The sequence below is a fragment of the Onychomys torridus genome, chromosome 16 (genome assembly GCF_903995425.1).
Source record: "Onychomys torridus chromosome 16, mOncTor1.1, whole genome shotgun sequence".
Taxonomy (NCBI): domain Eukaryota; kingdom Metazoa; phylum Chordata; class Mammalia; order Rodentia; family Cricetidae; genus Onychomys; species Onychomys torridus.
Window position 1 is genome coordinate 56,612,038 of NC_050458.1, and position 14,667 is coordinate 56,626,704.

Genomic DNA, 14,667 nt, shown 5'->3' on the forward strand with positions numbered 1-14,667 from the left:
TATACTGTTTATTCACACAAACATTCCTTATAGTATCCTGCTAATGTAAAAGTTAAATTGATACCTTACCAGCAGGAAACAGTTGTTTCAGCAGAATTGCTGCTGCAGGCTTCCACTGGGAAATCTCTGTTGAAATGCTTTGGAAGCTCTCCGGCTCAAACCACATATGAATGGACTGATGGAGGTCCTAGGAAGTCCTTGAGAGCCTGGGCTAGTAGCCAGTGCTGCCACATAGGCCCACATGTGCCCAGAGACAGTACCAGAAATTCATTGGTCATTGAAACCATACAAACTCTCAAGTCCTCTTGGCTATGGGTATCAATACAAGGCTTGAGAAACTGTCTAGGAAGCATGCCAGTGCTATCCTAGAGACCATTCCCAAAGCTCCAATTTTTTTTTTTTTAATCTTCTCATTGGGTAGTAGCTTTGAGCTCTCAGGGCTCACAGCTTAGGGCTGGTTTACCAGGATGTCAACACAATCTTGGGGTTAGTTCATTAACATATCAAGACCTGTCTAAGCCTAGGACCCTATTTGAACTTCTAGTGGCCTGCCAGGACCTTGCTTCTGAGGCCTAGGTCTTATCAGAGCTACCTGGTAGCAAGCTCAGGCATCGTATTATTTCAAGTCACATAAAATAGATTTGAGTTACACAAAATGGTTTCAGCTATGTTCATAAAAATTGTCTTCAAAGTTTTAATTTTGGGGTCTTCTGTTTCTTAGTTAGGTTGTTCCTAGGTATTTTATTTATTTATTTTTTTGTAGCTGTTGTGACTGGAAATATTTCCCCAATTTCTTTTTTTAGTTTGTTTATTATTAGAATATAGGAAAGCTACTGATTTTGTATGCTAGTTTTGTATCCTGCCATTCAATGAATTTATGTATCAGCTCCAAGTGATTTTTATAAGTTAGAGGCTTAAAAACCAGAACATTAAGCAGGAGAGTGCTTAATAAGCCTCTAAGTTATACAAACAGTTCTGAGGAAATCTTGAAAGCAGCGCCTGGAACTTCCTTTTCTGATATTGCCAAATACTCATAGTAATGTCAGGAGCAACATGCCTAATGTTCCAAGTCCAAATCTATTCTTAATTCCAGAGACCACAGGAGTGTCTTCAGGCTTTACCAGTACTAGTCCCAGAGCCTCCACCACACCATCCACAGCCTCTGCTGGTAGCAAATCAGGTGAGTAGAGAAGAGAGAATCCTGTGAGTTTGCAAGGATCTGATGACGTGTGTGGCCCAGCACCATTCTATGGTGAAGATGAACAGCAGCATTGAGAGCCAAGTTAGACAGCCCAGTCCCTCACACACATTGCAAGGAGCACAGGGAGTGTGGGGGAGCTAGAGCTTGTGTATTTGTGGGCAACCTTCTAGATGCCTGTGTGCTTGCAATGATAGTTCCAAGAATCCAGTGGTAGAGATGATGCTCTGAGTTGGTATATGGCCATAACTGACATCCTTGCTACCAACTAGAGAAAATTTGAGATGTATATTCTGAGTTTTTACAGACTGACAGAATCTGAACCTCTAACAGAAGGGCTTACTCAGGTAAGTATTTAAAAAAGCCCTACAGTTGGTATCTGTGTGTGACCGAGGTTATGAAATACTAAATTCCAGTATCATACTATTAAACAAGTAAATTTTAACAAACCTATCCACATTCAACAAGGAAATGGGCACATGCTGGGATTCTCTGCATCACAGAATGTTTTTGATCACTAGTTGGAAAAAGGACATGCTGAAATGTAGGAAAATCAAGATGCTTTGAAAGCAGAGAGTAGAGTGACCTGTCCTTCTGTGTCAGAGGTCCTGGTGCAAGCATATTGCTCACAGTGAAATCTATGCCCCACTCCATCGGGAACAAGGAACAGATATAACATAGGACATTGAGTATTTTAGATGAATGGTATATCTTTTCAATAAAGGCTTGTATAATAAACGGTCAAATTAAAAGACATTTGGGCCATGTCTCTGGTCCTTTTCAAAGCATCTATTTGTAATATTTTGAAAACTGTGAAGGATGCCAATTGACCACAGATTATTTAAAAAAACATCAGGTGAGCCCTCCCATCAGGACCCAGGGACCTATGCAGAAGAGAAGAGGAAAGATGGCAAGAATCAGAGGGGATGGATGATGCTGAGGAAAGAGCAGGGCTGATGCACATATGAACTCACAGAGAGTTTGAGAGCATGCACAAGGTTTGCACAGATCCGAGCCAGATAGGGTCATCTCATGACTGAGAGGGGGAAGTGGACACAGAGAACCTAACCAATAATCTATATGCAGTTGATATCTTCTGGCAAAGGGAAAATCAGTTTTCTCAAATGGAGAAACAGTGGTTGGCCAACATAAAATGATCTCAGTTGTGAGTGTGTGTGTGTGTGTGTGTGTGTGTGTGTGTGTACTTTTTGTTCACTTCAGTGACTCAAAGTGAAACAAGTCAAAATAGCTAAGCTTACTTGTGTCCAACAAGTCCATCCATGCATTCAAGGATGATCTGGGTCTTGGAAGGTTTGATAATTGCATGTTGGAGAGAAGAAAGTAGAAAGAGAGAAGAATTCTGGAATGTAAGAAAGATAATTGAAAATGTGAGTAGTCAGATCTGTTCTGCATCAAATCTGATAGACATTCACTGTTAACTTTAAAAGAAACCACAGCACCATCAGTTGTGGAGACATCTGGAGCCCCAAGCAATGAACAGACCCAGCCTGCAGACAAATCAAGTGAGTACAGGCTGATGGGAGGAATATCATGCTCTTCAGAAGGGAGACCACACTTCTTCCTGTTCTACTTACTTTAAATTGAAGGAGCTGACAAAACTTTAGATAGACGTAATATGTGCCAAATGAAAAGGGACAAATGTGCCATTTTTAGAAGCTTGCTCCTCCCCTACCACAATAAGCTAAAGCTTTTGATAACATGACCCAAGATTTAAAAGGTGGAAATAATTGAGCAGAAAATCACCAGACTCATTACTTCTCATGACATGACACTTCTGTGATGCTCTAGCTCTCAAGTAGAACAGACAGACTTCAGAGAGGAGCCAGAGAAATGAGTCAGCTGCTCCCTCCCAGGTGCATTTCCAGGTTATCAGTCTCTAAAGGATCGCCTTGACACCAAGTGTTGTCCTAGAAGAGGGAGAAAGACTCTGGTGTCTTAGAAAATATTCCTTTCACACACTTTGGGAATTTGTCAAATTACTGTTTTGTCACAAATCATTTAGAAGCAAGTTAGAGGTTAGGCTCTGGGGTTGGAGAGGTTGAGATCGGGTCCTGGGTCTGCTGGAAGTTGAAAGAGCAACTTAAACAAGCCAAGCAAAAATATCCAGCAACTGGACAGGATAAAGATTCCCTGCAAATGCTTGAGATATAATTTTTGTGAATGTTCAATACCCTTAAAGGAAATGCCAATCAAAACTACTTTGAGGTTTTTGTCTAACCCTGTTTGGAAAGGCCAAGATATAGAAAATGGGAAAAAATGCTGTTAGGGATATATGGAAAAGGGAACATGTATTTACTGCTAGGACAGCAAGGTGGTTTAGCCACTATGGAAATCAGTGTGGAGGTTCCTCAAAAACCACATGATCCAGCTTTACTCTTGGGCATTTTCCCAAAGGACTCACATCCTACTACAGAGGTACTTGTTCATCCATGTTCATTGTTCCTCTATTTACATTAGCCAGGGAAGAAAACAGCCTAGATGTCTATTGATGAATGGATAATGAAAATGTGGTGTGTTTAGACAATGGAATGACATACTCATGGCCTTTTTAACTACTATAAATATCAGGCACGTCCGAGGGATCATCTGCAACAACCACTGGTCTGGCAGGTGGCAGCAGTCCTGCAGCTGCAAGTACAGCAGCCCCAGGTTCTGGTAAGAGACGACAGACCAGAGTGTTTCTGTATTACTCCTTCAGGTCTCTGATGCAAGAGGTGCTTGCCTGTAATCAGTCTGAAGGCGGAGTTGAAGAAAGGGCTTGGGAGGGGTGTGAGTTGCGTCGTTTTGATTCTTATTATAAAAATCCATCCACAACACCCCCCCACAAGAATGTCAAGAATATCACGAATATCCACTCATTCACATTTCTTGGTTCTAGAGAAAACAACAGTGTCTTCAGGCCACACTAGCATACCTGGAGTCTCCTCAAGCCTGGCCTCAAGCTCTGCCAACAGCAAATCAGGTAAATAAAAGAGATAAGGCTGTGAGTCAGTCTTTCTTTCTTTCTTTCTTTCTTTCTTTCTTTCTTTCTTTCTTTCTTTCTTTCTTTCTTTCTTTCTTCCTTCCTTCCTTCCTTCCTTTCTTTCTTTCTTTCTTTCTTTCCTTCCTTCCTTCCTTATTTAATTATTTATTTATGGTTTTTCAAGACAGGGTTTCTCTGTATAGTTTTATGCCTTTCCTGGATCTCACTCTGTAGACCAGGCTGGCCTTGAACTCACAGAGATCCACCTGCCTCTGTCTCCCGAGTGCTGGGATTGAAGGCATGTGCCACCACCGCCTGGTGAGTCTTTAGAAACTGAACAAAGTGTTGCATATGTTTTCACTCATATCCGTGGACTGTAGGGAGGACATGTCTGTCTCAGGGACAGGAAGCCCAGTTCCTGCTCTATGCGTCAGTCAGTAGGAAAAGGAGAACTGCATTAGAACCTTATGTCATCATTATGTTATTGTGTGTGCTTATAGGTCATGATGATCCTGAGAGTCTTCCCCTGAGTTTAAGGACTCTGAGTTTGGAGGTCATGACTTTCTCCGCCAGCTACAAGTTAGCACCAATGAGAAAAGTTCAGAATTCTGTCCTTCACAATCCCATTAACTGCAGAACCCCATAAAGGGGGCCTAGATTAAAATATATCTGAAACCCACTGGTTTCCAACAAGCAGCTTGTTGCTTGGATTAAACAGATGCATTATTAAATTTTATGAAATTTTAAAATGTCCAGCAAAGACATCAAAGATTCCTGTGAGATGTGAGGTTCACAATTTGGGAAGACAGAAGCAGAAGTAGGGAGGACCCACAAATGAATAAGATGCTAGGCAGCAGAGATCACCTTGGCCTGCTGCCTTGTCACAACCATTTCACTGTGTGTTTTGAAAGGAACGACTAGACCATCAGCTGGAACAACTAGATCCCCAAGCAGTGAGCTGACCTCAACTGAAGGCAAAGCAGGTGAGTTGATGCTGTGTCCTGGAAAGGCTGAGGCTGTCTGAAAAATGGAGAGGGATTTGTCTATACGTTCTTCATTTTAAAAAAAACACAGTTGAAGCAGGTATGTTTTTAAAAAGTGTGCGGAGACTTTATTGTCAACACAATTCAAGATGTCAAGAGCTATTTTTAAGAAATAGAATAAAAGTAAGGATCTGCGGAGATGCATCACATTAAAGCCCCACTGCAGGCCCTGAAGAGGATGCTGAGCTGACACACAACTCTAGAGTCTTACTATGAATCAATTCAGTACACACAAGTTCCCTTGTATTCAACAAATCAATCAGTGCTTTGAAGGATTGTTTGGGTAGTGTCAAATTTCATTAATGCTGATTGAAAAGAGGAAACTAGAGGATAATGCAGAAACATAAGGAAGATAACTGATAGCATTAGCAGCCTGATCTGTACTCCTGTATCAAACATCCTGATAGTCTATTATTGTTCACTTTGAAAGGGACTATTGCACCATCAGCTGAGAAAACATCTGAAACCCTGTCACTGTCCTGGGGCCCAATCTCTAAGATAGCACTCAGGACTTGAAGGGATATCCAACAGTGAGGCAAAGCTAGGACTTTTCTGTCTGAGGGGTTGGGGAAAAAAATGAAAAAAAAAATGAAAAAAAATTTCATGCATTCTCTTGATGGTTTCATTCTTTATTCTCTCATGTTTTTCTTTCTCATTGCTCCCTATTTTTTCCCCTCTACTGCTTAAATACTCCAACAGAATCTCACAGGCATTACAAAAGTCATAAAGAGGTACATTCCATTTCTCAAGTGAATGATTATAGATAAAACCATGTCCCAGGCAGGGGAAAGGCAGTTCAAGCTCACTCATGATTATATAAACATTTTGAACTAACACTCTGTAATTAGAAGTCATAAATTCCAAATTCTCCTAGATTACAGAATTCCCTAGTGAGTACTGGGCTAAGAGTGTCCTAGATTCTAAGGCAGCAGATAAGTGAACATTTCATGTAACACGTAAAGCATTAGGATTTGTCAAGGAGTTGACCATTGTCATAGATGTCATGTACTATAGTTTATTTTTCTTTCTGTGAACCAAACATAGCCAAAGACAAATCAAATTAGAAGGTGTATACTTTCCTCACAATTTGAGGTAAATTCCTCATGCCAGGGAGACCATAGAAGTGGGAATGGTACAGATGGAATTGTGGGATCACAAGGAAGCGGTTCACACCATGTCCACACTGAGGAAGCAGAGTGATGAATGTTGGTCATCTGCCCTTTCCTTTATACATTCAGTCTAGGGGTACAACTAATTGACTGTCATGTTCTTATATGTTGGCCTTTCCCTCTCTGTTAATATTCTCAGTGATAAGCACAGAAATGTGTTCCAAATGATAAACATTACCAAAACAACTATCCAAAAGATTGGATTATATATTGCAAAGTATTTGTTTGGGGTCTAGTATTATTTAGTCACTCCATTGTTGTTAAAAAATAGGGGGATGTCATGATCTCATGCATCTTCATGCTTTTTAGCAAAATTAACAGTCTAGTGATGTGAGATCCCAAAGATACATTGGAGAATAGTCAGGTGGGCAAAGATGCTCACAAGGTCTTAAGTCAGTTCTAAAATGCCCAACATTCCTCCATGAGGAATTTGACAAACCTCCATAATTATTGTGTTTTCTCATTAATTAATATTTAACCAAATTATTAGGTTGTCAAATTAAATGCTTTCTTCTGAGAAAGAAATTGCTATTGAACTTTGTAAGAGTAGAGACTTCCATTTTGTAACTGGAAAAATGGCTATTTCAACTTTTATTTTTGAGAAAAGTCTCCCTTTAATTTTTCTTACTCATTTTTTAAACCATGATAAACAACAGGCACACCTGGGGCATCTTCTGCATCTACCTCTGGAGGAGCAGGGAGCAGCACTGCTCTACCTGCAAGAACTGGAGCCCCAGCATCAGGTAAGACTCTTTCTTTAGCCTTTGGAGATTTCTTAGCAGCTCATCCATTCCCATTATGCCTCAGGTGATGGCCTGGAAATTTGATCTATATGTGTGGGTAAAATTCAGGGCAGAGCAGGCAATGCAAGAATGTATCTTCTCATATTTTATTATTCAAGTCCATTCATATAAATAGGATGTCTAGTTTTATGTAAGCCTTCAACATCCAAATTATTTGATTTCCTTTGAGAAATCAGAATGTTGTCAAATATTTGATTTCCCTTGAGAAAGAACTTGTAATTAAAGATCCCAAGGATAGACACTTTCACATCATAAGAGGGGGAAAAAGACTATTTTAATTCTTATTCCTAAGAAAATCTCTCTACCTATTTTCTTATTTATCTTTTTTAACTATAATAAAAATCAGGCACACCTGGCACATCATCTGGAGCCACCTCTGGAGGGGCAGGGAGCAACACCTCTCTACCAGCAAGCACTGGAGCCCCAGGTTCAGGTAAGACTCTTTAGCTTTTAGTGATGTCTCAGCAGCTCAGCCATTCTCATGCTGCCTCAGGTGATGGCCAGGAAATTGAATCTGTATGTGTGAGTAAAATTCATGGCATTGGATGTGGTGTAGAATCTCTCTTCTCATGTTTTATCCTGCAAGTTCATTCATATAAATAAGGATGTCTGGAATCGTATGAGTTTCCAACATGCATGTCTTCCTGTTATAGGGAGCACAGTGACATCCTCAGGGCACACAACCATCACTCAAGCCTCCAGTCTATCCCCAGCCTCTGCCAGCAGCAAACCAGGTAAGTAAAAGAGAGGAGGCTATGAGTTTACAGGTATCAAATGGAGGGCTGAATATATCTCTATTATTTAAATGTGAATGTAGGAGTGATAAGTATATTTAAAGGCTATGAGTCACCATGTGCCAAATGGGGACTGAGTCTGTGTCCATTTATTTACATTGGAATGTAAGAATGGCATGTATATTACAAAGCTGTGAGTCCTCAGTGTGAAATGAGGGGCTAGTGATACCTCCATTTGTTCACAAGGGAATGCAGGAATTCCTTGCATATTTAGAGAAAGAAAGTTAGCTTCAGAAAGAGGATTGCATTAGTTGATTTTTCTCTTATCTTATTCCATAATTAGGTTGCTAATGTATACTTTGGGGGCAATTGTGACCCTGATTCCTTCCTTAGAGCTTAGGGACACTGAGTAATGAGGACTAAGGGTTACTATCCTGACTCTAAGTTAGTGTTAAGTACAAAATTTCTGAATGTCTTCTTTGTCATGGTTATTAAATGTGTTTTCTTATATGAAACACCCAGGCTGAAAAATATCTGAAAGACCCAGTTGGTTTCAATAAGCATAGGAGTACTGGATTCAAATAGATAAATATGAAGGAAGACAGTCATATTCCCATGCAAAATCAAATAAATCCAGCAAGGATTCCTCCATATCATATGAAATTTACAAAGATTGAAGCAGCAATAGGAACTATATATAAATAAATGAAGACATGAGATCAGAGAGAAGTGTGGTCTTCTGCTATTTCATAGTCATGACATTGTGTTTCTTTGAAAGGAACAACTGGATCATCAGCAGGAACCACTAGATCCTCAAGCAGTGAGATGACCTCAGCTGAAGTCAGTGCAGGTGAGTTGAGGCTGTGTCCTGGAAAGGTTGGCTGTGGTCAAAATGAAGTGTGGTTTGTCCATACTTTATTCATTTTATACAGCTGCAGGTGATGCATATGTGTTAATAAAAATACATGGAACTTCCTTATTGACCCAATTCAAGATGTAGAGAGCAATTTCTAACAAATAAAATGAAAATAGGCATCTGGCGAGATGCATCTCATGAAAGCTCTACTATGGGCTCTGATGAGGATGCTGAGATAGGGCACAGAACTCCAGTGTCTTAATGTCAAGCAAGTCAACATGTACAAGTTTGCTCATATCCAACAATTCAGTATGCACTACTTCATTTATACCCAAGAAGTCAGAAAGTTCTCTGAAGGAGAGTCTGCATCATGGAAGTATTTGTGATTGTGTGTTGAAAAGAAGAAAAGAGAGGAGGATGCAGGAATAGAAGGAAGCTAATTGATAGAGTTAGCATCCTGATTGATACCCCTGTATCAAACATTGTGATAGTGACTTATTGTTCACTTTGAAAGGGACTACTACACCATCTGCTGGGGAAACATCTGGAGCCCCAAGCAGTGAATTTACCCAGCCTTCAGACAAGTCAATTGAGTACAGGCTGATGTGAGGAAGTCATGGATTTGACAAAGTCGATGATCTTACAATGACCCAGCTCATTATTAATCAAAGTACAAAATTTAATTGGACATGCAAGGACTAAAGTGAAAGAGAGAACAATGTCATATTAAGAGTTTTTTCTCCTCCCTGGGGCAGTAAGACAAGGCTCTTGGTAATATGATATTAGCTTCAAAGGGTAAGCATGATTGAAAAGAAAATCACCAGACTCATTACTTCTCACAATATGGCACTGGGATGGTGTTCCACTTTCCAAGTAGGACAGACAGACATCATACAGGAGACAGAGATGTGTCAAATGCTCCATCCCAGATGCATTTCCAGACTTGCTAGTCTCTAAAGGACACTTAGTGTTGTCCTGAGAGAGAGAGAGAATGCTCTGGTGTTTTAGAAATTATTTGTCTAACACACTTTAGGAATTTGTCAAATTATTTATTATTTTGCCAGAGATCATTGAGAACACAGAAGAGATTAGTGTGGGGATGTAGAGCTTAAGTTTGGATCTTGGGTCTGATACGAGGTAAATAGTGACTTTACAAAGTCAAGTAAAGATAGCCAACAACTGGACAGCATAAAATTTCCCTGGCCAGATGGCTTCCTGATAGGTTTTTATTTTGAAGAAAAATATAAATGTTGTTTGTGTCTCAGGAACTGTAGTCCCTACTGAAGCCACATCAAGGGACAATGGAGCCAGCACACCCAGGGAACCCAGCAGCAGTACTACAAGCCAAGAAAACTCAGCTCAGTTAGAGAAGGCATTTCATTAGTTGCAACTCCTTGGGTAGAGATGAAGCTTGGGCTACTGAGGAAGGGTGGATATGTTCAGAGTGAATCTCTCCATATTTCCCTTCTGAGGACTAGTACATGTTGCCGGCATGAGTCCTTTGTTTTGCAGGCACAACAGGAGCCATCAAGGAGATCACACCTGGAGTCTCAGACACAGGAACTACCACAGGAAGCCACACAGGCAAGACAAGAACTCCATGAGGACTATGGAGGGGACTAATGCTAGTATTGTCCTGAGGTGTTTGTGATCAAGAATTCAAGAAAAAGTGACCAAAGGTCACACTGTAGAAGTTATTGCATAAATGTAACTTTGACATGACTTGGGAGGCTTCTGTGTTCATACCTTAAGCATCATTCTTAATGCCCTTAGGAACAAGTGGAGGTCCCCATGCAGCCAGCACTGGAGCTCCTAGTGAAAACACATCTTCAGTAACAGGTACTGAGTGAGCTCATCAGGTGTCACCCAGGCAACAGATAAGTGAACATTTCATGCAACATGTAAGGCATTAGGATCTTTGGAGGAGTTGACCATTGCCATAGATGTCATGTACTATAGTTACTATGAACAAAACATAACCAAAGCAAATCAAATTAGAAGGGGTTCATTTTGCTAACAGTTTGAGGTAGACTCCTCATGCCAGGGCAACCATAGAAGTGGGAATGGTACAGATGGAACTGTGGGATCACAAGGAAGTTGTTCACACCGTATCCACAATGAGGGAGTAGAGTGATGAGTACTGGTCCTATCATGCTCTGCCCTTCCCCTTTCACATTCAGTCTAGGGGTGCAACTCTTTGGTCATCATGTTCCTATACATTGACCTCTCCCTCTCTGTTAATATCCTCAGATATGCCCAAAAATGTGTTCCAAATGATAAACATTCAAAAAAACAACTATCCAAAAGACTGAATATGTTACTGAGTATTTGTTTTGAGTCTAGTATTACTTTAATCACTCCATGGTTGCTAAAAATAGGGGAATGTCATGATCTCATGCATCTTGATGCTTTTTAATGAAATTAACAGTCTCATGATGTGGGAGCATAAAAGTATGTTGGAGAATATTCAGGTGGACAAAGATGCTCAAAGGACCTTAAGTAAGTTCTAAAATAGCCAACATTCCTCATTGATGAATTTGATTTATATCCATAATTATTGTATTTTATAATTAATGAATATTTAAACAAATCAGTAGGTTTGTGAAATTAATGGAATTCCCTATAGAAAAAAGATGTCAATAAAATTTTTAAGGGAAGAAACTTTCATTTCATAAAGGGAAACATACATACTTTTTATTTTTATTCTTAAAAAATTCATCTTTTAAATTTTCTAATTCATCTTTTTTAACCACAATAAAAATCAGGCACACCCAGTGTATCATCTGGAACCATGTCAGGAGGGGCAGGGAGTAGCACCACTCTACCTGCAAGTACTGGAGCCAGAGCATCAGGTAAGATACTTCAGCCTTTGGAGATATCTCAGCTGCTCCTCTATTCCCATGTAGCCTCAGGTGATGATTTGAAAAATTGACTTGTTTGTGTGAATGAAATTCATGGTATTGCGTGTGGTACATAATGTCTTCTCATGTTGTATCCTGCAAGTCAATTCATATTAATAAGATTATTTGGAAACAGATGAATCTTCAACATGCATGTTTTCCTGTCATAGGGAGCACAGTGACATCCTCAGGGCACACAACCATCACTCAAGCCTCCAGTCCATCCCCAGCCTCTTCCAGCAGCAAACCAGGTAAGTATAAAAGAAGAGGCTATGAGTTCTCAGTTGTCAAATGGGGGACTGAGTATATCTCCATTTACTTATAAGGAAATGCAGAAATGGCATGTATATTATAAGGCTATGAGTCCTCATGTATCAAATGAGGGGCTGGTGATATCAGCATTTTTTTCATAAACTAATGCATGAATTCCTTATATATTTGGAGAAAGGGAGCAAATATCAGAAAGAGGACTACATTAGTTGATGTTTCTCTTATCTCTTCCCATAGTTAGGTTGCTAATGTGTACTTTGGGGAAATGATGGCCCTGATTCTTGCCTTGGAGCTTAAGGGCTCTGAGTAACAAAACTAAGGCTTACTATCCTGACTCTAAATAGAAACATTCTGAATGTCTTCTTTATCATGGTTATTTAAATGTGTTTTCTAATATGAAGCACACAGCCAGAATACAAATGAAAGACCCAGTTGGTTTCAATAAGCATATGAGTACCAGATTCAAATAGATAGATAAAAGGAAGGTAGACAACCATATTTCCATGCAGAATCAAATAAGCCCTGCAAGGATTCCATATCATGAAATTACCAAGATTGAAGCAGCAATAGGAACTATACATAAATGAATGAAGACTATGGACATCACAGAGCAGTGTGGTCTATTGCTGCTCACATTCATGACATCATGTTTCTTTGAAAGCAATGACTGGGTTATCAGTGGGAACAACTACATGTCCAAGCAGTGAGCAGACCCCATCTGAAGTCAGTGCAGGTGAACTGAGACTGTGTCCAGGACAAGCTCATGCTGTTGACAAAGATGCAGAGAGACATTTTTTAAGAAGTAAACTGAAAATGGAAGTCTACAGAGATTCATCTCATGAAAATCCTACTGAAGGCTCTGATAAGAATGCCAAGCTATGATATAAAATTCCAGTGTCTTAGTGTCAAACAAGTTCAATATATACAAGTTCCCTCATATCCAGCGAGTCAGGGAATTCTTTGAAGGATAGTCTGGGTAATCTAAGAATTTGTGACAGCTTGTTGAAAAGATAGAAATAAAAGAGAATGAAGAAAAATAAAGAAGATAAATGAAAGCATTAGGATACTTATCATCCTGATAATCAATTGTTGTTCACACTGAAAGGAACTACTACACCATCATCTGGGGAAATATCTGGATCCCCAAGCAGTACATTACCCCAGCCTTCAGACAAGTCAAGTGAGTATAAGCTGATATGAAGAATGCATGCTTTGAGACAAAGTGGATCACCTTACCATTGCCCAGCTCATTTAAATTAAAGTACAAACTTTAGATGGACATATGAGGCCTAAAGTAAGGGATAGAACAGCATCATATTAAGAGGGTGTCTCCTCCCTAGGGCAGTAAGTCAAGGCTTTTGATAACATGACTGTAGGTTAAAAAAGTAGACATGATGGAACAGAAAATCACAGGATTATTCCTTCTCATCATATGAAACTGGATGATGTTCTACCTTCCAAGTAGAAGGACAGACAGACTTAACAGAGGAGGTGTTGATGAATGAAAAGACTCATTCCCAGGTGCAATTACAGAGTATTAAGGCTCTAAAGGTATACTTGGAAAGTGGGTCTTGTCCTAGGAGAGAGAGAAAGCTCTAGTTTTGGGAAAGTATTTGTCTAACACATTTTGGAAATTTGTCATGATACTGTTTTGCCAGAAGTCCTTGAGAGCAAATGAGAGATTAGACTCTGAGGATGCAAAGGTCTAGGATGGGTCCTGGGTCTGATGTCAGGAAAGGACAACATAACAACTCATGAGAACATATCCAACAGTTGGGCAGGATAAGATTTCGTGGCCAGATTTTTTTTTAAGTATTGAGGAAACTTATTCACAAGTGAAACCATATTACAAATCAGCAAGAAATACCCAGCCTACATAACAAGAAACACACAGGGAGAAAGTGCCCAAGTGTTGTGGAATAGAAAGGGAGACACCAGAGGCTAGCCAGACACAGAGAAGGACGAAAGTAAGACATACATGTAATCAGACATTTCCTGTCCTGACTGACTGGTCCCAAATAACCAACTCACATGCTGAATATGAATTATAAATGCTCAGTAAATAGCTCAGGCTTATTACTAACCAGCTCTTACATTTTAAGTTAACCCATATTCCTTATTTACGCTCTGCCACATGGTTGGTACCTTTATTAGCATGGCTCATTCATCTCCTGCTTCCTCTGTGTCCAGCTGATTACTCCTGACTCCACCCTTCTCTTCCCATCATTCTTAGTTTGGTCACCCTATCTATACTTCCTGCCTGACTACTGGCCAATCAGTATTTTATTAAGCCAATTCGAGTGACAAATCTTTACAGTGTGCAAGAGTATTGTTCCACAGCACATACAGAATGAAAGAAAGGTAAAAGGGTCTGAGGCAAGATGTAGATGAAGAGAAACAGGTTAAATAAGTTACAAGCACTAGTAGGGCAAGCCTGAACTAATGCCAAGCATTCATCACTAATAACAAGTCTCTGTCATGATTTGGGGGCTGGTGGTCCAAGAAAGCCTGCTACAGTCAAGAGCCCTAATTATTGTTTGAGGTTTCCTTTCCTGTGATTCAAGAGAAGCAGCCTGGTTTGTGCAGGTGGCCATTTTTCCTTATTGTACATGATCCTAAAACTAGTTTAGGCTGGATTAGTCCCATAGTTCCCTAAACAAACAACAACAATAATACAGCAGGAAGCTAGGAACTTTTGTATGTTATTATTC

General features: G+C 39.9%; 1 protein-coding gene across 1 annotated transcript in view; it reads left to right on the forward strand.

Annotated features, from left to right (window-relative positions):
* The window catches only part of Muc19 (mucin 19, oligomeric), a 169,441-nt gene that overhangs the window by 55,013 nt on the left and 99,761 nt on the right, over nt 1-14,667 (forward strand). Inside the window, exons 35-43 of the mRNA XM_036207612.1 lie at nt 1,094-1,180; nt 3,788-3,874; nt 4,098-4,181; nt 7,050-7,136; nt 7,850-7,930; nt 8,709-8,780; nt 10,299-10,370; nt 10,560-10,625; nt 11,857-11,937. Of these exons, the coding sequence (XP_036063505.1) occupies nt 1,094-1,180; nt 3,788-3,874; nt 4,098-4,181; nt 7,050-7,136; nt 7,850-7,930; nt 8,709-8,780; nt 10,299-10,370; nt 10,560-10,625; nt 11,857-11,937 (717 nt within the window). The remainder of the gene's footprint in view (nt 1-1,093; nt 1,181-3,787; nt 3,875-4,097; nt 4,182-7,049; nt 7,137-7,849; nt 7,931-8,708; nt 8,781-10,298; nt 10,371-10,559; nt 10,626-11,856; nt 11,938-14,667) is intronic.